The sequence below is a fragment of the Eleutherodactylus coqui genome, chromosome 2 (genome assembly GCF_035609145.1).
Source record: "Eleutherodactylus coqui strain aEleCoq1 chromosome 2, aEleCoq1.hap1, whole genome shotgun sequence".
Classification (NCBI taxonomy): domain Eukaryota; kingdom Metazoa; phylum Chordata; class Amphibia; order Anura; family Eleutherodactylidae; genus Eleutherodactylus; species Eleutherodactylus coqui.
Genome location: NC_089838.1, coordinates 15,544,242 through 15,570,039, shown reverse-complemented (window position 1 = coordinate 15,570,039; position 25,798 = coordinate 15,544,242). Strand labels below are relative to the sequence as shown.

The 25,798-nt window shown below is 45.1% G+C and overlaps 1 protein-coding gene across 1 annotated transcript; it reads right to left on the bottom strand.

Annotated features, from left to right (window-relative positions):
• Positions 1–2,644: 2,644 nt before the first annotated feature.
• MYOZ3 (myozenin 3) lies at positions 2,645–23,944 on the bottom strand. Its single transcript, XM_066590404.1, has 6 exons — positions 23,616–23,944; positions 14,416–14,502; positions 8,224–8,378; positions 6,042–6,246; positions 4,203–4,380; positions 2,645–3,005 (listed from the first exon to the last, which is right to left on the bottom strand). Exons 2-6 carry the CDS (start codon positions 14,492–14,494, stop codon positions 2,819–2,821), a joined length of 804 nt encoding a protein of 267 aa, XP_066446501.1. The 5' UTR covers positions 14,495–14,502; positions 23,616–23,944; the 3' UTR covers positions 2,645–2,818.
• Between the last annotated feature and the right edge of the window lie 1,854 nt (positions 23,945–25,798).

Below are 25,798 nucleotides of genomic sequence, written 5' to 3'. Positions count from 1 at the left end.
TCAATGAAAGTTCATTGATTGATTCAAACTTGCGGAAATTACGCACGTAAAAAAGAACACAGCATGTTCTATTTTACCGCGTTTTACGCCCGTACAGCCCTATTGTTTTCCATGGGTGTGTATGTACGGCGTTTTTTATGCATGTTGCTAGGAAACATCAGAAGAAAGTTAAAAGAAAAGAAGAAACCAGGAAGCCAATACATGGCAGCGTGTGTAAAATAACGCTGTTCATGCGCAGGCAAAAACGCAACAATACGCAGCGATACGCAGTTCCCTACGCCAGTGAAATGCTGTGATTCGTACGCAGTGTTTTACCGTACGGTTGTGTGAGCCCGGCCCTAGGGTCTGCATTGTGATTACGATTCTGCTGACTTGATCAGTGATATCTCTCCAGTTTGGTAGAGCCGCAGGAGGTCCAATTATTATGGCATGTGAAAGAGGCCTATGGGAACTGAAATAAAGGGGACATTCATGAAGATGTTTTTGCCAGTTTAGTGGCGTACAAAAGTTGCAAATTTTGGCATATGCCAAAATATGCTTTGGGGCCTTTTAGCACGCCGCTCGCTTCTCTTCTAAAAGGGGGTTGATTTATTAATTTATGCTCAAAATAGACATAAGCTATAGCTGAAATCTACACCAGCTATTACCTGGCATGGATATCAGTCTGGCACACACTCTTGTGTGATCGAATGTGCACTTCCAGGCCAGATTACGGAAGGTGGAGGCCCCAACCTGACCCCCTATTACGGCCACATAAAGGAAAAATGGACTCCATTGAACTTTGAAAAGAGAGAGCCACATGCATGCATGGCTACCTCTCCACCTCTTCCCAACTAGGTGGGGTCACTGAAGTCCACTGGAGTGACACCCTAGGCCCCCAAGGTGGTGGAGGCCTGAGAGCACGTTCCCTATGTGGCGTCCCTATAATTCCTCCCTATCTACCTCTGTATCAAGATGGAGTTCAGAAATCTCCAACTGCACCAAATTTGGTAGATTAATACTGATTGATACTAATTGAACACATTTCAATGAGGTGAAGTCCATCCATTATGCTGATCTCCATCACTTCCAGAAGAGCGTTCAAAGTACCAGGTAACCTTATGTCTCTTAAGAACATCTGATAGAGCCTTTTGGACAACATTGAGTGTCTAGGCATCTGATCCTCATTCACTCTTCCACCAAGGTATTGAACAATCTCTTCCAAAAACATAAACTGGAGCCATAGACCCGATGTAATTATCTCTCATGGAATGACACAGTAGGGTCACAATACTGTGACCACCTCCTAATTTTGACATCAACAGTGCGTAGCCCATAAAGTAAGTGATGTGTTGGGAGCTGCTTTGGGGGGTATATAAAGTGTGTCATACTTAAAAAGAGCGATCGGAGTTGCAAAAGGTATAATTATTGACTTTCAGGCTGGGGGTGGCGGTATTTCTCAAACAGCGCAGTTTGTGAGCTGTTCGCGTGCTGCTGCGGTGAAATGGTATCATGAGAGGACAAATGGCGTCATTGGGAATACCCAATGTAGGGGTGAACGTCAGCTATGAAGGTGCATGAGGGCTAACAATGAAAATGAACCAGGGGTCTACCAGACGTGTCCAAAACAGTTCAGTGAACCCTACTGTGTATGAGGCGCCAAAGCAAATGAATAGTCACTAGAGATGAGCGAGTATACTCGCTAAGGCACATTACTCGAGCGAGTAGTGCCTTAGCCGAGTATCTCCCCGCTCGTCTCTAAAGATTCGGGGGCCGGTGGGGAGCGGCGGGGGAAAGCGGGGAGGAACAGAGGGGAGATCTTTCTCTCTCTCCCCCCCCCCCCCCCACTCCCCGCCGCAACTCACCTGTCACCCGCGCCGGCCCCCGAATCTTTAGAGACGAGCGGGGAGATACTCGGCTAAGGCACTACTCGCTCGAGTAATGTGCCTTAGAGAGTATACTCGCTCATCTCTAGTAGTCACTGCACCTATGCTAACATTGGATTAACGCTGATTGGCCAAGGGTTGCCTTCTCCCATGAGTAACATTTTCTGCTTCATGGAACAGATGGATATTGGTGTTAGGCCAGAAACATCAGAAAACAAACATCTATTGCTGGAAGAACAAAATACTGGTGGTGGCATCATTATGGCCTGGGGAATTTTGTTGTGGCATTCCCAGGGCCCGCTCATATATGCGGAAAGCACTCTGAAGTAATTTGGTTATCAATTAGAAATGAGAGAGCATACTCGCTAAGGCACATTACTCGAGCGAGTATCTCCCCGCTTGTCTCTAAAGATTCGGGGGCCGGCGCGGGTGACAGGTGAGTTGCGGCGGGGAGCGGGGGGTAGAGAGAGATCTCCCCTCCGTTCCTCCCCGCTCTCCACCGCCGCTCCCGGCCCCCAGCTGGCCCCCGAATCTTTAGAGACGAGCGGGAAGATACTCGGCTAAGGCACTACTCGCTTGAGTAATGTGCCTTAGCGAGTATACTCGCTCATCTCTATTATCAATTTATGCAGATCACGTACGCCCATACATACTGTTTGCTATATAAATAATTGGGACTGCCTCATATGACCTGAATTAGCAAAGTACTCCGTCAATGTGCTTACCAATAACCAATATCTTATTCTTTAGTGGAACGTCAGGTGATTCAGTAAAATCTGTTAAGCTATCTAAATAATCTTTTTATTCGGTATCTCCTTCAAGAAATATATATATCGTTGACCTATATTACCATCAGGGATTACATTAAGCAAGCACAGAAATGCAAAGCCGAAGAAGCCCTTCCTCAGAATCTCCACATCAGCACATAGATGATCTAACCACAGATACAAGGCCTACAAGTCTGCAGATTCTGGCACGTATCTATGTGCCCACCCCCGCGGTGCTCTGTTGAAGCTGGGTCTTTGACACATGAGTTCCAGTCCACTAGTGGATTGCTCGATTTGGGCCTGAAGTTCTTCAAACATATTCGGAGCTTCACCACCATTCACTACTGATAAACATCCAAAAGGAATTGGCGTTCTGCAGAAAACAGGAAATGGGACTTATTAATAGTCTTAAAGATTTACCTCGACAATAAAAAAAACTTCCTCTTGACCTATTTAGCCTATAAGCACAGGCCTACATTGCCTAATGTTATAACTTGAGTCCGCCGATTAATGAAATCTTGGTACATGACCCACAGAGACAACCACAAGTGTAACTTGAAGATCCTGGGCCATAATGCAAAATCTTTAACAGAGTCTACAACTGTAATGCTCTACTTATAGTACTGGTTTTCTCATATGGTGAGAAGAAAGACCTTATGGTCCCCTAAGACTCCAGGGCTTTGGTGCAACCGCACCCACTATCGTTATGCTCCTAGAGCTAACAGTTACGCCTATGGCCAGCCTTAGCTACATGTGACCTGATCTCACAGGGCGCCAGACTCCCTTGTCTGTAATCCCCTCGTCTGTTGGTGTGAACAGTGTCCTGTTCTGCTTGTATGCCATTTACCATCTATTGCAAGCCAGGCCCCTAGGTCCCCTATTGGGACCATCACCCTGCTTGCAGGCTGGACTCCCTGGGCTCTAAGTTGTCTTGTTAGAGTAGAGACTCACGAGACAACGAGGACCCTTGTCGCAGGCTCATGAGCTTAAGTATCTTAGCCAAAATACAAACCAAAAACTTGTACATACTTTATCTATTTCATCTGTTTATGCGTGTTGGCATTCTGGGTAAGTGTTTTGGTGGTTGTCAGTCATTTTTGGATGTTTGCTCACAAGTCCCATTTGCTTTCATCCTTTGCGTGGTGTGCATTACGCTCAGGGTGAACGCGACAATTCTGAGCTTGGTTCTGGAATTGCATCTGTGTATTGAGGTTGGTTTGTGCTGTATTTATGTACTGAGCTTGGTTCCGGGGCTGTATCTATGTTATGAGCTTGGTTCTGGAACAGTTTGCTGTTTTCTACACAAGCAGGATACAGGTAAACTGCTTATCACTGCAGTAATTTGGTGAGGGAGTGCAGCACATTTCAGGGGAAAAACAGTGGAGAGGAATCAGATTTGCAGGATCATTTGCAGAATCCATGAGGGGCCCAGGGGTTTGGCCCCCACTAATCCAAGCGATCCTAGCAATACACCATCACTTTATGAGATGGATACAAACCCCTTGCATATGCATTTCTTTTATATATACCATAGTTATGACAAATCCCATAACATGTCTCTTTGACGTACTTGTTAAATTCGCGGTATGCAACGCTGAGAGGTGTTTCTGGGGGAGGTGGAAGATACTCAGGGTCCGGTGCGACCTCCTCAGCACTGTAACTCACTATCCAAGGTGATTGGTAGGATTTGGGGATGGCAGTAATGTTAAATTTCTCATATGGAATATCCTTCAGTGGTCCAGAATAACCTGTGATCCAAAGAAATAACCTGCATGAGAAATCACTCTACTGGACTGTACTTGTAAAACCAGCATAAGCAAAGAGAGCATCATCCAATACTGGAGTTAAAAGACTGCTAAAAAGACATAGGCAAGATCATGAATCTAAATAGTGAGTACAAAAACAACCAAAGAAACCCCGAAATGCCATTTCAAATGTCCCACTCCTGTAGTGAAGCATTCTTTATTAGTATTGCATGAGACAAGGTTGAAGTTGGTTAAATAGTTATGATCTTATCCATGAATAGGTCATCAATAGTCTGCCGCCTGGGACCCCCACCAGTTAGCTGTTCGCTGAGTTGGTGTGCATGTGCACTGAGCTAATTTCTGCAGGAAGCAGACAGCTCTGTTCTCTTTGCAGTGGCCAGCTTTTGTATTGCAGGCCAAGTCTCCATTGATATAAATGACAAATTTGCCTGTTATATCAAGCCTCGCCTCTGCAGTGAGAATGGAGCTGTCTGCTTCCTGCAAGTGGAAGAATGTATCAAGTGGGGTACTACAAGGCTCTGTCCTAGGCCCAGTGTTGTTCAACATTTTTATAAATGATCTAGAGGAGGGAATTGATGGGAAACTGATTAAATTTGCCGACGACACAAAGCTAGGAGGGATTGCTAACACTAGGGAAGAGAGAGAGAGAGAGTATTCAAAAAGATATAGAAAAGCTTGAACAGTGGGCGGTGAATAAGAGAATGGTATTTAAGAAGGAGAAATGCAAAGTCCTAGATCTGGGCAAGAAAAATGAGGAAAGCACATACAGAATGGTAGGAATTGGGCTAAGCAGCAGCACATGTGAGAAAGACTTGGGTATACTAATAGATTATAGACTGAACATGAGTCAACAATGTGATGCAGCAGCCAAAAGGGCAAACACAATTCTGGGATGTATTAAGAGAACCATAGAGTCTAGATCACGTGAGGTAATTATCCCCCTCTACTCTTCCTTAATCAGACCTCATCAAGCTTGACAAAGACCCCAGATGGGGTTGAAACGTTGTATGTTTTATTCTCTGGAGTGACTAAAGGAGCATCAAGGCGGATGCAGCTACTTTGAGTCTACATTGGACTATGCTGCTCATTTTTCTTTTTCTATGTAATTGCTGAACCACTCGCTGTAATCTTTGAAAATTCTTGGAGAACAGGAGAAGTCCTAGAAGATTGGAAAAGGGCAAATCTCCCTGTCTTTAAAAAAGGGAAGAATGGGGATTCAGGAAACTACAGGCCTGTGAGCCTGACTTCTATATCAGGAAAGATCTTTGAACAAATTATTAAACATCATATATTCAAGTACCTGGATGAGAATGGAGCCAGCATGGGTTTGTAACAAACAAGTCATGCCAGACTAATCTAATTTCCTTTTACGACAGAATCACTGACTGGGTTGTCCCCAAATGCGTTACTAGATGGAGATCTCTAATGAAGTGGCCATTCGTTCTATGTTTGTAGCCATTATAGTATGGATTTATGTGCTTGAGGGCTAACTGTGAACAGTACAAAATCACAATATCCTATACAAGCCTCTCCACCTTCAAAACATTACAAGCAACTATTGTATTTTACTACTGATTATTACCCAAATATTGCACATGTTTACAAAGTGAATTTTCCAGGTTGTTGGCACCCTGGCATGTTACCTGGAGCTATAGCACCTGGATTCAGAGACATCTTCATTTGTAAGACCTTTGCTGATTTCTGGGGAACGCTGGGTGGAGTCCTGTTGCTTCCTGGGATTATGTGAATTTCTGAGCAAAAGTTCTCCTTTCCTTCACCTCCTTCTGTGCCAGATACATCGTTGGCCATTGTCTGGTCAGCATTAATGGCATTCATATGCCCCCCCGCCTGGTAAGCAGATTACATGTTAGTGAAAGCAATTCTATGGGCTGAACTAATCCCTACAATGTAGCCTATAAGACTGCAGAAAACCAAGGAAGCTGATGACAAAATATTCCATCGAGGACTCTGAAAACATCCCTGCACTAATAACCTCACAAGTTACCCTGCAGGAGTAGTCAGCTGAACGTGAAAAAGTAGTCTGCATTCTGCATTGCACTGTAGATGGGATTACAGTTCTCCAATTTCTTTAACCCTTTAAGGACCAAGCGTGGTAAATTTACGGTGCTTGGCCCTGGGCTTTAATCCCGAACGATAGCAAAAATACGTCCCAGGATTAAAGCATCTGCTTCTGCAATCCAGCAGGAGCAGGAGGGGTTGTCAGCTGTTAGTCACAACTGAGGACCCGGAGGAGAAGCGGTTTTTAATTGTTTCTGCCTTCTCCTTTCCAGGGTACATAGCACTCAATGAGCGCTAGGTACTAAGAAGTGAAAGTGGAAGTGTTTCTTCCACCACGTGAGCTGGCGGTCACATGGCCACCGGGATTGCCTTATCAGCTCTGCCAATGACTATTGTCACCCCAGGGGATGTTTCCCCTGTAACTGGGGCTCCTATGGATGCGGCTCCTATGGATGCCCCAGCTACAGTGGAAAAGTGTCAAATAAACAAGAAAAGACAATGTGAATGACTCCCAAGGTCTTTTTATAATGACATGGGAACATAGATAGTAAAAAAAATTACAGTATAAAACAAAAATATATACATAAAAAAGAAAATGACCCAAAGCCGATGCCAACCAAAACTGTCGCTGTACGAACCCTGTAATCCAAACCCATACATATTATATATCAAAATGTCTGAAACTAAACGAGGAACCCATTCCTAGCCTTTATGTTAGCATAACCAATTTATAAAATCAACTATGAATATTAAAAAAATAATTTTTTAAGCTTTTTACCCCCAATAAAACTAAAAAAAACTGAAAAAAGCCTGTTAAAAAGAGTTTTTTAAAAAGTCCTGTATGTCACGGGGAAAAAAACTGCAAAAATTATTTGGGCAGTTGAAGGAAAAAAATAGGTCAGTAAAACCACCACATGGGTAAAATCCCTAAAAAGTGTCTGATGCTTAAGAGGTTAAATGTACGTCTTCACAATAATTTTCTTAAATTGTTCCATTGAATCTATAATGGAAAGTAAAGCAACTTTTCCGATAGTCTTAATAAGAAACTATACTGGTTTGTATCTACAGCTCCTATGCAGACCTATGTGTCTCCATGGTAACAAGCCCTAATGATCAGAGTTGCTGTCCATCTTTACCCTACTTATTACTAACCAACCAAATGTATATTATAGGCCTTTTACACATAGCAATATTCTCACTATGTCTCAGAAATTATTTGACTTCAGACTAGATCCAGCAGCAGCACCTGGGCTTCCCCGGTGTTCATCCCTTTAATTGGGATCTGGTCTTCACTGGGGGATCCCCTGACCGCTAGCCAAAAAAATGTCTAAGTTTAGAGGCAGCTGACACACTTGATAAGGTTTCTGTAATGCGGTACCATAGGGTGTAGACAGGGACGTAGTCATAGAACGGAGCCGGAGTCAGGTCAGGGGTCAAGGATAGTTAACTGATGAGCCAAGCTCAGGATTACAGAAGTTAGGAAAGCTGGGTATTTCAGGCACTTGCTCTTTCACAAAGTATGGAGACTGATTGCTCAAGCACCAGCTGGTGGATGAAGTAACTCCAAATAGCACAGGACCTCTAAGGATTGGTTGGGGGCTGGATCCAATGAATGCTCGATCCTGACCACATGTACAAGGGGACAGAAGGAAGCTTGTTACTATGGAGACACATAGCTGCTGTAGATTCCAAAATCTAGATTTTTAATACAACCTATTTGCAAAAGTTGGATCATTTTCTTTCCACACGAGATGAAACAGTCCAGAGATCGATGCAAACGTGTGAGGTCCTCCTGTATATACTCACATGGATACGGCCTGTGGGATGCTCAAATGTGAACCTCTGAACGCGCTTCTGTCGCTCCAAGTACATGCAAGAGCCACGATTACGCTGCAGGGACAGCTCCTCCATCATTAAATCTTGGGGGACACTGAGTTTTTTACCCAGGTCTAACAGAGGTGCTGAAAAAACCAAATATACAGTTTGTGTAACACAACCTATAAGGGTGTAGAACATGTCAAACTCAAGGCCCGCAGGCGAGTCTGGCCCGCTACGTCATTTTATGTGGCCCGGACACAGGAGGACCAGCTCTCTACTTTCCCTGGAGGATGTAGCCATCGCTTGGCACAAGGGGTGGTGCCACCACAGAGCGGGTGCCATCTTGGATTCTGAGCTCTGGCGCACTGCACATCGCTCTGTTCAGGTGGCGGCATAGCTCTGACAGCCCTACCTGGCACCTTAGCCACCCACCAAGGTAGGAAGCTCAGTCCTAAAAAGGGTAGAACCCAACTTAGTGCAGAGCGCCATATAGCTGTAGAAAGGCGTAGCTACACTTAGGGCTCATTCACACTGGCACATGCAGTTTCAGTCCATGAAATACGCAGTTTAGGACCTTTTTGTTTAATTTTTCAATTACGCATTCACTGTATTTTTCACATGCACAAAAAACCCCACAAGAACGTCCTGTAGATTTCTCCTGCCTTCATGCATAAATAAGCATGTATCCTGCGTACTCGCTGCGTATTTACACAATTCCATTGACTTTAACCCTTTCTAATCCACTGTCTGATGTCTGAAGACGTTATGATTTAGGGCTGTACAGCTCCGATGTTGGAAGACGTCCGTCGGGGTTCTCTTACTGTATATTGCCAGCCTCTCTGCTGTCGGAGCCTATCCAACGTGTCATTTCATGCAGTACTGGCTTTAGCCAGCAGATAGCGCTGTTGTATAACAGCAGAAAAAGAGTAAGCCCCCTAGGAAAACCAGGATACCAATTGGATTGGAAAGGGTTAAAGGAATGCCAGAGCTGAGGCTCGCAGAGACTAGGAGAAGGCAGGCAGGACAGGGTTAACGGGGAGGAAAAGAGTTAACTTATAGCAGGGTTGGTAGGGGGGGCTAGAGGGAGAATAGTGAGGGAAAGAGCGGGAAGAAGGGGAGGAGCTTATTCTGGGAAGAGGAGGATAAGAAGAACTGAGCAGCAGGACGGTGAAGAGTCTCGCCCCCCCCCCCCCCCGACGCCCATTGTAGTAGGAGAAGATAGAAGAGGAGTTCGAGGAATTGTCATGGCAGCGGTTAAAGGGGGGGGGGTCCTTGGAGTCGGCACAAAAGTGGGGTGTGGGGGAAGGCAGTGGCTGGATAGCTACCCTCCCCCCTTTTGATGGAGTATTAGCTGGGTCTGTTGCCTTGTGGCTTTGACGGGGCGGTGCACTGCAAAGATGGTATGAGTGGCTAGCCTGGGTATGGCTAGCGGGCCTCGGTGTCGGGAGGCGACTAGAGGCTAGTTGGGGAGTGTGGGCCTACAGAGTCGGTTGGCTTGCGGCAGGAGGCGTGGTTTCGGGAAATAGGGTCTCCCGAGTCAGGTGGTGTGCAGCGGGAGGCACTACAAATATTTCCTAGGTTGTTTTGGAGACAGACTGTATCGGGGGTCCAAGGGTCTCCCCAACTTGGTCATCAGAATGTTTGACGGTTCGTTATTTTCAATAAAATGGCTGATTCGGCCAATTTAATCCAAGAAGAGGCGTCAGTGATTATTGGTAAGTTGGGCTGCCAGAGTGACCTGCAGCAGTAGTGACTCCGTTATCCCCTTGCCATGGGTAATTTCGGTCTGTAATACAAACCCAATTAGCAGATGGCGCCATTTTTTTTAAGGCAAATCAATGGTGTTTAAGCTGTCCGTATTTCACGCGTAAACAAAAATACGCAATACACAGCGCAAATACGCCCGTGTGAACGGGCACTTCTTAATTGCCTTGGAGGGTGACTATTAATGCTGATGTGGCTTTTGAGTTTGACTTCGCTGGTGTAGAATGTGATACCATATACAAGCCTCGTACACAAGGTGGCGCTGTCTGCCTTCCTATGACACATATTGCGCAGCGAATACTCTACATCATTAATAATTAGGACTCCAGATGTAACCCTGAATTTCCGGCTGTACTGAATCTACCGGAACAATCTGAAATTTAGAGGCCAAATTTGGAGAATGCCAAAAATGCTCACAGACATTTCGACTGCGCTCCGGTAAACGCATGGGGGGCACCAGGTTGCGTTGTTTCAATTGGCAAGTCCAGGTCCAGAAGGCTATAAATGGTGATCAGCATTCGCTGACTGCAGATTGGCTGCAGTGTGTACGGTCATACTTAGGCTGCCGCTAAACATAATGGTAGTGTGCCGAAGACACGTGTTCCACCTGTACAAGCCAATAAGGGAGATGGAATAAATCCTCCACAGTGCCACCTATTGAAAGGCAGCATTCCTTCAAGTCAAAGTCAGACTTTTTATACAAGCCTTGTTACAATGACTGGGAATTAAAAGCAAAGCCAGACCCCATGTACATACAGCTCCTACTGTACACTGATGAAGGGCAATAACCCTGAAACAGCTGTATGTACATGGAGTCTGGCTTTGCTTTTAATTCCCAGTCATTGTAACAAGGCTTGTATAAAAAGTCTGACTTTGACTTAAAGGAATGCTGCCTTTCAATATGTGGCACTGTGGAGGATTTATTCAATCTCCCTTATTTGCATATTACACAGAGGAGCGTGCGTGGCCATTTGAGTCTCCTCACTTAGTTTATAGTATATAGTTGCTCTCCCTAAGGAGAAAAGAGCGTTTCTGACACCTGTACAAGCCGCACGCCTGAAACGTGCATTGCAAAGCCTTTTACAATCAGTCCATGTGTGATTCTGCCATGCATCATACTACTGCTGTGTACCGGCACACTGATCTACACGCAGCAAGAGACCGGTTTGAACAAATTGGGGAAATTTACTAAGAGTCACTGAGAGTTTGAGGCACACAGGAGGTAGAGGGTTAAAGAGGTTGTACCAGAATTTGAAGTTACCTCCTATCCATGGGACAGAAGATAGATCAGTGGGGGTCTTACCTTAGAGAACTCCGACAATCTTAAGAATGCGGGTCCCATGATCCACACTCATGTCACTGCAAGGGTTGCTTCTCCCCCTGCAGTGACGTCAGTATGAAGGGAGCTCTGGCCCGGGATGCGTGGTTAGCGTTCCATTGCAATGGTGCTGAGGGAGATACCTGAGCGGGTGCTGCTCGGCTATCCTACAGTCCTACTGAAAGTGAATGGAGTGCTAGTGCCGTCTCCTCTCTGGGCGTCATGCAGTAACCCCGTGGTGAGGAAGACATGGAGATGGGAAGCCAGCTCTTGAGACCCCCACTGATCAGCAAGTAATCTTCTATTCTATAGATACAGCGTTTCCCCAAAAATAAGTCATCCCCTGAAAATAAGACCCATTAGAGGTTTTGCTGAAGTGCTAAATATAAGGCCTCCCCCGAAAGTAAGACCTAGCTTTTTTTCCCTGCTGTGTGAGTCTGCTGTGATGAGCTCCCCCTGGTGTCCGGAAGCTGCAATACTGTCCCTGCTGTACAAGTGGTCCAGGAACTGCTGTGGGTGATCATTACAGTCTCCAGACAGTGTGTGGGAGCCAGGTGCTTTACAGCCATTATTTCTTGTGGCCCTGTGTGTGAGTCAGGCAACCAGTGAGTCACTTTGATTCTTTTGGGGGTGATCATTATAGTCTCCATACAGTGTGTAAATGGAAATAATAGTAATAACAAGAAATTCCTAATAGTTTTCACAGTTTGTCTGCTTCTGCTGGTTTGTGATGACAACTACTGTACAGTATTAGAGATGAGCGAGCATACTCGTCTGAGCTTGATGCTCGTTCGAGTATTAGGGTGCTCGAGATGCTCGTTATTTGAGACGAGTACCACGCGGTACTCGTCTCGATTAAACGAGCACTGACCATTGAATTCAATGGAGCCGGCAATACAGCCGGCTCCATTGAAAGCAACGGGCTGCCGGCAAGCGCAGGATGAATTTTCGGGAATTGCTTAAAAATATAAGCCCTTCCCTGAAATTCATCCAGAAATGTGTAAAAACAAAAAAATATATATATACTCACCCGGTCCCGGCAGACGGAGTTCAGCCGCGGCCGGCAGCAGTTCTCCTGAATTGCTCTGTGTAGTATTCAGCAGCCGGGGATTTAAAATCCCCGCCTGCTGAATGAGCTGCCTCTGATTGGTCACAGCCTAACCAATCAGAGGCAGCTCTCACTCACACCCATTCATAAAATCCCCGCCTGCTGAATGAGCTGCCTCTGATTGGTCACAGCCTAACCAATCAGAGGTAGCTCTCACTCACACCCATTCATAAAATCCCCGCCTGCTGAATGAGCTGCCTCTGATTGGTCACAGCCTAACTCTTGCCGCTATTGTGGCTGAATAGTGGGACCTGAGAACCTGAGATGCAGCCCAACTTGTAGCCCCTCGCCTGCCCTATCCGTTTCTGTGTCGTTCCCATCACTTTCTTGAATTTCCCAGATTTTCACAAATGAAAACCTTAGCGAGCATCGGCGATATACAAAAATGCCCATTGACTTCAATGGGGTTCGTTACTTGAAACGAACCCTCGAGCATCGCGGGAAGTTCGACTCGAGTAACGAGCACCCGAGCATTTTGGTGCTCGCTCATCTCTATACAGTATATAATAAATGTTACATTTTTTTGTTCAACAATAAATGTAAATTCTTCTTCATGAAAAGATAAAACATCCCCCGAAAATAAGACCTAGAGCATCTTTGGGAGCAAAAATTAATATAAGACACTGTCTTATTTTCAGGGAAACAGGGTATCTTGTGGACAGGGAATAACTTGAAATTTAGCTTTTATCTGATGTGTATGGGTAGCCTTCATAAATATGTCTTATCGCTTCCTTTGTATCCAGCACTGGTATCGGTCAGTCGGTGACTCCATTGCCCACAGCTTTGGTCACAGTCCTGACAGGGAGGTGTGCGCTTGTTCAGTATGCATCTCCTACTGAAAGCTGATTGGCTCTGGCCTTTTTTTGAATATTTTGCCCTCCCACTTAATGCTCATCGGTTCTCGAAAACACAAGTACATGTGAGTGATCTTTGACTGAACAATAGCTGCTGGCCTTCGAAAGAACACTTGCTGGTTTGATCTTTGAAGATACACTCGCTGCTGCGATCTTTGGCTGGTTTGATCTTTGAAGATACACTCGTTGCTGCGATCTTTGGCTGGTTTGATCTTTGAAGATACACTCGCTGCTGCGATCGTTGGCTGGTTTGATCTTTGAAGATACAATTGCTGCTGCGATTTTTGGCTGGTTTGATCTTTGAAGATACACTTGCTGCTGCGATCTTTGGCTGGTTTGATCTTCGTAGAACACTCGCTGCTGCAATCTTTGGCTGGTTTGATCTTTGAAGAACACTCACTGCTGCGATCTCTTGCTGGTTTGATCTTCGTAGAACACTCGCTGCTGCGATCGTTGGCTGGTTTGATCTTTGAAGATACAATTGCTGCTGCGATCTTTGGCTGGTTTGATCTTTGAAGATACACTCGCTGCTGCGATCTTTGGCTGGTTTGATCTTTGAAGATACACTCGCTGCTGCGATCTTTGACTGGTTTGATCTTTGAAGATGCACTCGCTGCTGCAATCCTTGGCTGGTTTGATCTTTGAAGATACACTCGCTGCTGCGATCTTTGGCTGGTTTGATCTTTGAAGATACACTCGCTGCTGCGATCTTTGGCTGGTTTGATCTTTGAAGATACACTCGCTGCTGCGATCTATGGCTGAATGATCTTTAAAGATACACTCGCTGCTGCGATCTTTGGCTGGTTTGATCTTTGAAGATACACTCGCTGCTGCGATCTTTGACTGGTTTGATCTTTGAAGATGCACTCGCTGCTGCAATCCTTGGCTGGTTTGATCTTTGAAGATACACTCGCTGCTGCGATCTTTGGCTGGTTTGATCTTTGAAGATACACTCGCTGCTGCGATCTTTGGCTGGTTTGATCTTTGAAGATACACTCGCTGCTGCGATCTATGGCTGGTTTGATCTTTAAAGATACACTCGCTGCTGCGATCTTTGGCTGGTTTGATCTTTGAAGATACACTCGCTGCTGCAATCTTTGGCCTCATACAGGTAAAGTGTTTTTTCTTGGTCTTACCTTCGCCTCTTATTTCCCTGACTATGGCTGACGCCAGGCCTTTCCTCTCCTTCACCAGGTCCGCGTACGTGGGAAACATCGTCTGGGCTGAAAATAAAGAAGAATAATTATACTGCAGCGTCATTGTATCTAATCCGCTCATTACCCCCGGACAATGTTTTATCTACACGTTGGGGAAAACTAACAGAAAAGATGGGAAAGTAAAGATATGTGAAGGAGAAAGGATTAGTGCCGCTGCTGGAAGGATTATGGACAACGCTGCTAATTAGAAAGTGCAGCGTAAGCAATTCTGCTTTTGATGGCGACTGACATTTTTCTTCTGTATGAGAGTCACTTATTAAGGCTAAATTGCCGGGAAATGTACTAAGCGCTCCGCACATCACAATGGCTGCCGTAATTGGCCATATTGTAGGTTCATTACTTGATCCAGACAGGCCTGTTCCCACATCCACAGTATGTTCACCCAATTCAGCTTCCTGATATCAGCAGTGCTGGTGTAATTGACCAGAATGCAGTTGCCTTATAGCGTCTCTATTATGGTTGCAATACTTGGAACATTAGGGAATCTTCACAACATGTACGTCCTATGTAGGCCCGAGATGTGGCGTCAACATACGCTAAAATGTAGCTGGATGACGACCATCTGAATTCAACCTAAAGTGCATTTTCCCATTTCAAAGGACCATTGAATGCTATCTATTATTCTCTGTTACCAGCCATTCAGGCTCAAAAATCAATATCTTACCTCATGTCTTACATACCTACACAGTGCCGGCCTTAGGTTAGATGGCACCCTGTGTGGTTTTTTTTTTTTTACCTCTCCTTGTCTAACTCATAACATAAATACAGCACCAGAACTAAGCTCACGACATACATAAAGCTGCAGAAGCAAGGTCAGTACATAAATACAGTATCAGAACCAAGCTCATAACTCAAATAACCACTCTTAATGGAAGTACTTTCTGGCTGACACGGATCGTGGTGTACTCCGGCTCGGTTTGCGGTAGCACTCCTGGTGGCATAACGTAGTTGTAGATTTTATCTTTTGGTGCCAAAGTGCACATACGATGCCAACTACACTGATGTGTTCAGTAGCTCTGATAACTAGTAATTCAGGGGTTCGGTTACTCAGAAACAGTTATTCAGTGGGGGATTTACAGTCAATAGTTTGGTGCAGGGGCGTAACTAAAGGCTCAGGGGCCCTGATGCAAAAGGTGAGCTGCCCCCCCCCCCCCCTCTATCTGTACCCGTACCCATACCTAAACCATGCTGCACAGAGTTATAACTTGAAGCTTCTGGGCCCCAATGCAAAACCTGTAACAGGGCCCACAACTATAATGCTTTATTCATAGTACTGGGCTGCCTATATGGAGAAGAGAGGCCTTATGGCCCCCCTAAGGCTCCTGGGCCGGGGTGCTACTGCATCCCCTGCACCCTCTATAGTTACACCCCTGGTTTGGTGCTATAGACACCCTGAGTGTGTGGTGGTATAAGCTCCTAGATAGATCCTGGTTTCCAATGATTCAGTCATCTGGTGCCCTAGACAGTCCCATGATGCAATGGGGAAGATTTACTATTTAAAATATGATGTTTTGGTACAAATTGCCTTATGTACTTTTTCCCACATTTACTATCGTTTGTGTTTTTAGACACTTTCAGACACTTTTCTGCCTATCCGAAAAATGAGCCTGGTTTCATGAAAAAGGGGCGTGGTCCAAATTGCATCAAAATTTCACCATCTTGTGGCAAATCAGACCAAAAGTTTGGTGAAACTTTTGGCAGAAACCAAGCCAACTAATAGGTAGAATAAATTAAGATTAGACAGTCTTAAAATCCAACATCCTACAAAAAGGAGCCGATTATAAAACTTGACTTCAAATATTCTATTAGAGATTACTGCGCTAATACAGTAGAGAGGGGTCCTTTATTTAATAGGTGAAGTGCAGGGTGGAGAGCAGCTACAAAGAACGTTTCTTATTTTGGAAGACCCGGCATGTCTACACTTTACATAGACACGTCATTGATTTCAATTGGAATTGTGCAATACTCCACTGCTCCTGTGGAGGTGCTGTAGGGAAAATGAACACATGTTGCTGAGTTACATTCAAAGATTATAGCCAATATCATGGTCAAGTCTCAACAGTGAATTTGCCTCAAATCAGATTATTATTGGGTTACCCTTCTAATAAAAAGCGACTGTCTGAAGGCAACAGCCCCGTTAAGATGGCAAGTTAACATATATGTTGTTTTAATGAAGCCTCTTGTTCTGTATCAACACAGCTATAAAATGAGAATAGGGGATAAGTATCTGATTGGTGGGGGTCTGATGGCTGGGACTTCACCAACTGTGATAATGGGAGGTCCCAAGTGTCCACAAATGACCAGAGCCGTCGTCACGCATTACCACGCTCGGGAGAAAAAACGCAAATCCGCATGCCATAGAAATGCATTGACCATCCGCGGTTAACTAAATAGCCGCGGGTGGTATTTTAAGTGATTCACGGATTTCATGCACGGGAAAGAAAACGTGGCATGCTCCATTTTAATGTGGATCACGCTCTATCTTAATTGATCTCCCGCATGAAGAAAAAAGACAATCATGGTGCATCCGCAGCAGAAATCCGCACAGAGATCCCTGCATGAACTGCCAGCATGTGTGATCAATGCTGCCAGATAAACGGAGTCTGATATAAGCTTAGCAGGATGGACTACATCAGGCTCTGTGCTAAAAGGCCAGATCCCCCAGCATGTTTCACCAGAACTCTGGCGTCATCAGGGGTATACTACCACAATACACTTTCCTACAAATCAACCACGGGGAAAATCAGGCCCGCCGCGGATTCTCCATGCAGAATCCCGCAGCGGCTCCCTCCTTTCCCGGGGACATGAGGCCTGAAAATAAGAATAAACTCACCTGTCCTGGACACTGCGGGTCTCCCCTCCGTCGCGGCCGGATCTTCTTTCTTTGGCCTGGCGGATGTGCTCGGGTACATCCGCCGGGCCGAAGAAAGAAGATCAAGCCACGACGGAATGGAGACCTGCAGCGTCCAGGACAGGTGAGTTTAATTCAGCTGCGGGTGTTCTGCGGATCCGGATGGCTTCCATAGGCTGCAATAGAAGGGGTTCTCTCAGCTGAATAAAAAAAAATTATACTCACCTGTGCCTTATGGGGCCGTTCACCGGGAAGCTGCTGCTGTTCTCCTGTCCATTCAGCAGCCATCCAATTGCAGAGCAGAACCTGGCAAAGTTTCAGCTTCTGCCCCTGCTTCGATCCCTGCCGGACGGCAAGTCCTGCTACCAGGGTCAGTGGTTGATGCATCACAAGGGATGCATCACCCACTGATTGGCCTGGCTGCGTCTAACATCTGAGGTCCTCGGAGAGTAAACGGCGAGTGCACATGCATCCCCCTTCCCGGCACACTTGTGCACTCACCGCTGACTCTCCGAGGACGTCTGAGGTTAGATTTGGCCAGGTCGACGAGAGCGCGCAGGAGCCGGCCCCTCACGCACCAGGTAAACGATGGAGGGAAGAAGTACTATGGGATTAGGTGAGTTTGCTTTGTTTTTTTAACTCTTTTCTTTTCACAGGTTGGACTCTTCAGGGATGCAGGGCAGGATGCAGGTGACTATAATTTTCTTTATTTCACTAGCAGAACCCCTTTAAGTAAAGTTATTCCAAGCCCTAACCGTTCCCAGGGACTGGAGGTACATTATATATATCTGCGGCTCATTTATTTTCCGCCGAAGGTCATTCTGGTGTGTAACGGACCGGTGGCGTCACCCGTGACAACTGCTATTTCTATTCGACCGTTCATTGGGCATCCCTCTGCTAGGGGTGTCCGGAAGAGGCCTAGCGCTGCCCTGGCCTTGGCCAGGGAGGGAGCATGGTAAATGCCGCCGTGACAAGCCAATATCTTACCCTCCCTGCTCCTCAATGTAAGCCCTGTGTCCAGGGTCACCCTACAGGACACTGCAGCATATGTTAGGGAAGCGAAAGACTGTCCAGTTGGGTTTTAACATGCCCCATCCTTTTGTTCTCAGGGAAGATAAGCCACTGCCAGAGGAGTCTGAAGCACGTTATTCCCTACTGCCAATTCAGAACACTGTCAGCCAAATGGAAAGCTATCCAACACTCTTGGCCGGCCGTAGTCTTTTGATGGGCCTAAGCAGAGTCAGGTGTAATGGCACTGTCCTTGGAGTTATTTTATCTAGCTCACATGGATGGAAACCATGTGAAACAGAGACTAAAGAATTCTCTGTCTCACACTTTGAACCTTACGGTCCCCTCCTGAGTCCATCCAGGTATCTGTCCCTTTCTGCATAGAATATGGAAACCCAAGATGGAACCAATCCCGGAAAGATATACTCAATGTGAAAATAGCCTTGAAGGTTAGTGTGATATTGACTCTTCCGGAGTGCATTACAAAGTTAAAGACCTGGACAAGGTGCTCTGTCATTGTAGCCTTAATGAAGAGAAGATATAAAAACCCCTTTAATTTAATATGTTGACCTCTATGACATGATACTGTGACTTGTCTGCACACAACATGAAAGGTCCATTTCACCGTTTTGAGTCTGCCCCGTATTTCATTCCAGATATTGGAACATGCAGCCTTCCAGGATCCCTGGATAAAGATCGTGAGACATTGAGAATGTGCTTAGCACTGCACTATGATGTCTTAGGGCCTTCTACATTACAGCAGAGCATGGAGGCCAACTGGATTATACCATAGTGTGCATAACACACAGCATACTCATACCTAATTATAGGAAAGGTCTATGCCTAATGACAAGTAGAGAAACATAGGAACTTTTTTTAATATACAATCACTTGTTGGACAGGTATCTTTCTATTAACAGTGTGCAACGCTGAAAATAGGCACATGTCCAACCAGCCAGCCTATTATCATGTAATGTTGCTCCATAGGACGGCAAAAATCCCAATGAGGTAGAAACCAATTTTCTTCATTTTAGAAAAAATTCCTTCCCAACTTGAAGTCTGATTATCAGAATAATCCCTGAATCACCGACCTTTCTGAAGTAATCAGTTACTATAACATGTAATACTCTAATGCTCAAGAAAGGTGTCCAGGCCCCTCTTGTACTCTTTTAGTGAGTCCTCAGGCAGAGAGTTCCACAGTTCCACAGATGTAGTTACAGTCACAGTCCTGGGTATAATAGATGATGGGAGAGATTTCTGTACTGACTCCTGATATATATATATACATAGTTATTAGAGCGCCCCCTTGTTACAGTCCTGGGTTTAATAGAGGATGACAGAGATCTCTGTACTGACCCTGATATATCTATACATAATTATTAGAGCGCCCCTCTGTTACAGTCCTGGGTATAAATGCATGATGGGAGAGATCTCTGTACTGACCCCTGATATATTATACATAGTTATTAGAGCGCCCCCTTGTTACAGTCCTGGGTATAAATAGATGATGGGAGAGATCTCTGTATTGTCCCTTGATATATTATACATAGTTATTAGAGCGCCCCCTTGTTACAGTCCTGGGTATAAATAGATGATGGGAGAGAACTCTGTATTGTCCCCTGATATATCTATACATAGCTATTAGAGCGCCCCCTTATTACAGTCCTGGGTATAAATACATGATGGGAGATCTCTGTATTGTCCCTTGATATATTATACATAGTTATTAGGTCGCCCCTCAGACATCTTTTTTTCTAAACTAAATAACCTCAATTTTGATAACCTCTCTGGGTATTGTAGTCCGCCCATTCCATTTATTACTTTAGTTGCCCGCCTTTGTACCCGCTCAAGCTCTGATATGTCCTTCTTGAGTAGCGGTGCCCAAAACTGTCCACAATATTCCATGTGTGGTCTGACCAGTGACTTGTAAAGAGGAAGAACAAAGTTCTCATCATGCGCCCCTAGACCTCTTCTGATGCACTCTTTGCTGTATTTATGTTATGAACTTGGTGTAAGCAAGCAGAATACAGGAATACTGCCTAAAACATTCCGCACATAGTGCCATCTAACCAAGGGCCAACACTGGTTCCTGGTTGGCATTGATAGTTGACACACTTGTTATAAATGGTCACTGGTGGGTTGCTATGAATGCCAGGATGATGCCACAATAATGGGCATCATTTCCAAGGTATTGTTCACAATGTCATGTGGAGCCACCATCAGGGGTTCCATCAGTTTGAAGGCATAGAAGAGCACAGTATGGTTCTATGTTCATGCTGTTAATATGACTGAAATCTCAAGGATTATAAATCAATGGGGTCGTCAATGACTAGAACAATATCATGACTTCCATTGTAAAAACAAAAACATCAATGACAGTGTAAACATATCTTAACAGTCCAACATAGCTTAAAGGGGTGGTCTGGTTGTAAATTACTGACAGCTTTTCCATAGCATAGGTCATCAATGGTAGATCAGTTGGGGTCTGCCACCGGGGACCCCTATTGATCAGCTGTTCTCTGGGTCAGTGCTCTTCTGCACTGAGCTGATTTCTGCAGGAAGCAAAGAATCCATTCTCACTGCAGTGGCCACGCTTAGTATTGCAGACTAAGTTCCTGTTTACTTCAATGGGGATATGGCCTGCAATACCAAGCCTGGCCACTGCAGTGAGAACAGAGCTGTCTGCTTGCTGCAGAAATCAGCTCAGTGCGGATCACACTGACCCAGAGAACAGGTGATCAATGGGGATCCCAGGTGGTAGACCCCCACTGATCTACTATCGATAACCTATTCTAAGAAAAGGCCATCAGTAGTTTACAACCACCTTTAAGATTGTAGGGATTTCAAATTAAAACTGAGCAATAAGCCTCACCAGTGTTGCTACACACAACAATGGTGACAATTTATCTGGTGTGTACCTTGTCCTTGACCAGCCGATCAAGGGTGCATACTGCTGCGTGAGATGCGAGTACGTTAACATTTGGAAGCCCAGATCCTGGATCTAAATGAGCGACTTACAACACTGTAACACATTGGCAATATGGAAAGGAGTTTGCTGCTCATTGAGCAGGCACTCGCTGGGGTAGAGGTGGGGGTGGATGGTAGTTCAGGAAAACAGGACGAACAGGCATCTAGCTGGGTGATAGAAGGGGTAGAAGAAAGAGAACCAGGGAGGCTAGTCCTGAAGTGGCACACCCCAACAAGTTTGCAAAGTTGGTAGATGAGGGGGATGCTATTACAGAGCCAGCACCGCTGCAGCATGACATGCCCTCTGACCACCAGGGGGATGACTGCTCAAGTAAGAAGGGGAGCGCACTGCAGGCTAAACAGGTCATAGTGGTGTAGAGTAGGATCGTCGAACAATGTGTAATCTTCCTGTCGCTCGAGTTCGACACATTGTAGATTGAATTGACAGATTACTGGGAGGGGCTGGTGAGGACCCAGTGGTCATGGTACATGTTGGCACCAACGGAAAAGTTAGAGGTCAATGGAGGACCAGAAGGGTTGTTGATCTCAAATGTTGATCCAGGGATTACTCTGACTGCCATTATAGAGTCGGGAAGTAATTTTTTTTCCCCAGAATGAGGGTAAATTGGCTTCTGCCCACTAGGGTTTTTTGCCTCCTCTGGATCAACATGGTGGGGGGAGGAAACGGGTTGAACTGGATAGACACTTGCCTTTTTTCGGCCTAGCGTACTATGTAGCTATGTTCCTGTTGTTTTTAGTTGGTTTACTAGACAAAAAATGGTTATGTTGTTGGGTACAGTGGGAACTTGAAGCTTTGCCAGAAATTGCCACTGACATTCCATGAATGAACTGGTCATCCAGTACATGCATACTAGAAAAATACAGTCTTCCATTGAATACTTCAGGCAACCCATATTCTCAACAGTGAGAGAATCCTACAGCTGAGGACGTGGTGATGGCAAAATCCATAGAGGAGTTTAGGAGGGGACTAGACGTCTTTTTAGAGCTCTATGATACTACAGGATATAGACATTAGGTGACCATTGGGATTGTTGATCCGGGTCTTGGAGTCAGGTAGGAACTTTCAAACATTAATCCAGGGATTACTCTGCCTGCCATTATGAAGTCGGGACAGAATTTTTTCTCCCAAAGTGGGCTTAATTGTCTTGTGCCTCATTGAGGGTTTTTTGCCTTCCTATGGATCAACAAGGCAGGGTGGAAACAGGCTGAACTGGATGGACATTGTCCTCTTTCAACCCAACATACTATGTAACTATTTAATCTCTAAAATGACGGGTATTTTAGTTTATTTTTCCTTCTGTTGTAGATTTTAGCATTTCTCTAAATCTACAAATGTATAACTTGTGTATTTATAGATTCGACCTCAGTAGAGGCTCATACACAATACCCTACAGAACCGCGCTAGGACACTTACAGACGTCTATGGTACCTTACTGTACCTTCTTCTGCCTCCAATTTTAAATGCAGGCAATCAGAAATCCAACGTGCAAAAACATGGTACCGTTTTCCATTTGAAGTCGTGTTATGAAGGTATAGTCCCCTAGAAGCAACACAGGTGGCCCTCTCAACTTTCATCTGTGAGAGTCCAAACTGTAAAAGAAAGAACCACATACATACAAGGCTGGACAGGGTCACTGATATGGCCATCGAGGGAACTCCATTGTACTAATAGCTGGGGCCCCTACAGATGAGCAGTGTATACACTACCTAAATAATGACTTTAAGACTACTTGCTTTTACAGCACATCTCCATCGTCCTTAGAAAACAAATTCCCAATCCCGCTGCCCCCGATAGTGCCATGCTACTGCTCCAGGTGCCTAAAACACAGTGATACACTGTTCATATTTAAATAGTATTACCATTTTGTTCTAAATAGTAATAGTGCTTTTCAGACTACTCCCCCAAAAAAGTCAATCACATGGTGCCCCTTACACTATTCTCAGTGCCCCTGATAATAGTACCAAACATTGTGCCCCCCAATAACATTGCCCCACTTTGTGGGTGGAGGAGGCTCCAGATCTTGACTCACCTGCCCTAAAGCACAATGCTCCCACAATAGGGTCAATGGTAGAAGAAGCCAATCAACCAATTAATCTAAGCATCCTTCTGGAATGTACACATTCCAGGAGAACATACAAACTCCATACAGATGTTGTACTTGTTAATTAGATCCCAGATGCAAAGTAACAATTGTAACCACCAATCTGCCTCTAATTATAGATAATATGTAACATATACTGCTATAGTGATACAACATAATGATCAGCTCACCTGGTATTGATCGGCTGTAAATGACTTATGGAACACTTGGTTCCTCTTCAGATCTTGATATATGATCTTTGGTATATTGTTGGTTTCTTGTATTCTCTTTGTGCTCACGTTCAACCTTTTCTCCCTGTTGGATGTTGAGACAGCTCTCCCTTTACGCCTGCTGTATTACTTCTTGTATTACTCTCCTTCCCTAGATCTTGCATCTGTTTCTGTCTATCTCCTTCTTCAGAGTCCCCACCTTCTATGTTACTTTATGACTTCTACTTGTTACTCTTCTTTCCTTCGACCCTCTTGTTTGGAGCCTAGATCCTCAGTCTCCTTCCTTACCCTTTTGCCTCTGTCTCAGGATGTCTGTTGTGGGTCATCGACTCATGACCTAATATCACTATTACAGGCTGATGAGGTAAATTTAGCGCAGACGATACTCCAAATGTAAAAATCATTATGGCGCTCTTCTTTCTAGCAGATGATACGCCAAATGTAAAAATCATTATGCCTCTTTCCTTCCTAGATGGATTTAAGTTTATTGTATGTCCTGTCTAGTTGCTAGGGGTCTATGACTGACGTAGAATGATGACCGTCAAAAAACATTACGACGCGCAATCTCAAATCTAAAATAAATAATTCCGATAAAATAATTTTTGATTTTTGGAAATTTGTTAGACTTTGATTTTGGCAAAAGTTAGTAAAATACAGCCCAACCCTTATTTTGGCTCGTAATTTGTCTAGAACTGAAGTCTTGTGTTTATCGATGACATGACGCAGGTATAACGGATGTGACCTCTGTGACCTAACCCAACTTCTCCCCCTTTTCCCAATCAATACACTACGACTTCTAGCTTGGATAAATTTGGCCGTTTATTGAAAATTATTTAACAATTGGTAAAAACATCATAAAATAAACAACCCACTGAAAGGGGAAGTCCCTGGAGCCTCCAACCCCCTCTGTCGCCTCCCCAACAGGGAAAGGATTTCCGTACTGCCTTCCGCCGCTCTCCCTCTATCCGACTCAGGAGACCGAAAATCCTTCCCGCTAAAAACCTTCCCGTCGCAAGACAGCCAACTCGGGAGGCAACACACCTGATGCCCCTAGTCGCCCTCCTCCCGACTCAGAGACCCGCTAGACATTCCTAAGCTAGCCCAAACGTCTCAGCAGGGACTCCGGCCTAACAGAGCCGGGAGGCGACAGACTGACCACACACTCTAGACCAAAAAGGGGGGGGGGAGGTATCTATCAGCCCTCCGTTCCCCCCCCCCCCGCCCTGCATCTCAGCTGGCTCCATGAACTCCCCCCCCTCCAAATGCCGCTATGACAATGTCACGATGACTTCTGCAACCCCTTCCCCTAACTAAAACCTTGACCCCTGACTACTAAAATAAGGGCGGATGAGTGGGACTTCCTCGCTGCCTCCGTCTTCTTCTCTTCAGCTCCTTCTTCTTCCGTTGCCGCCTAAAGAGACTCCACCTACCGCTGTTCCCGCACTTTCCTTCAGCCTCCCCCTCTACTCCTCCCTATTCTACCCCCCCTTCAGCTTCTATTAACCCTAGCCTCCCCGTTAACCCTGTCATGTGCTGCCTGCATATATATCCCTGGGGGCTACTATTCCGGCGCTTCTCATGTCCTGTTTCCGGCCTCTGGTGTTCTGTTTGTCAGGGGCAGCACCTGCTGGTGTGCAAGTCACATTTTTGGGGAAGGTGGAACCCATTTTCAAAACTGTCTAACAGTAAGGGTGGCCAATACTTAACTAAGTAAGTGCTCAAAAGAGTAACTATGGGTATGGTGGGCTTATTAGTGGGTAATTATGATTTTTTTTCATTTTTATTTCGGACGCCAGCGCCCTTGGGCACGATTTGTTGTAGTGAGGTTCTGAATAACACACAGAGACAGATATTTTGCTTAACTTTTTGTAAAAACTGTGGTGTTATTAAATAAAACAGGGAGATAGGGTAATTCTCTTCGACACACACAGTGATTAACAAATTATATACAATCAAGGTACTTGTGCCTAACACGTCTCTTTATCTCCCTCTCTTCATCTCAGCTCTCTCTATTATCTCTCTTCTACTCACTGTCACCGCTGACTCTCCTTCTCTGCCTCTCTCTTGTTTCTCTCCTGCTTCTCTCTTTCCTTCTCGTTCTTTGCCTCTATCTTGTTTCTCTACTTCTCTCCTACTCTTGCTTT

Coding starts and splice junctions, on each gene's coding strand:
- MYOZ3 (XM_066590404.1), bottom strand. CDS start 14,494: ATGTTTCCCACGTACGCGGACCTGGTGAAGGAGAGGAAAGGCCTGGCG. Junction 8,379..14,415: donor CAGGGAAATAAGAGGCGAAG/GTAAGACCAAGA, acceptor TGGTTTTTTCAG/CACCTCTGTTAGACCTGGGT. Junction 6,247..8,223: donor ATCCCACAGGCCGTATCCAT/GTGAGTATATAC, acceptor TCTGCTTACCAG/GCGGGGGGGCATATGAATGC.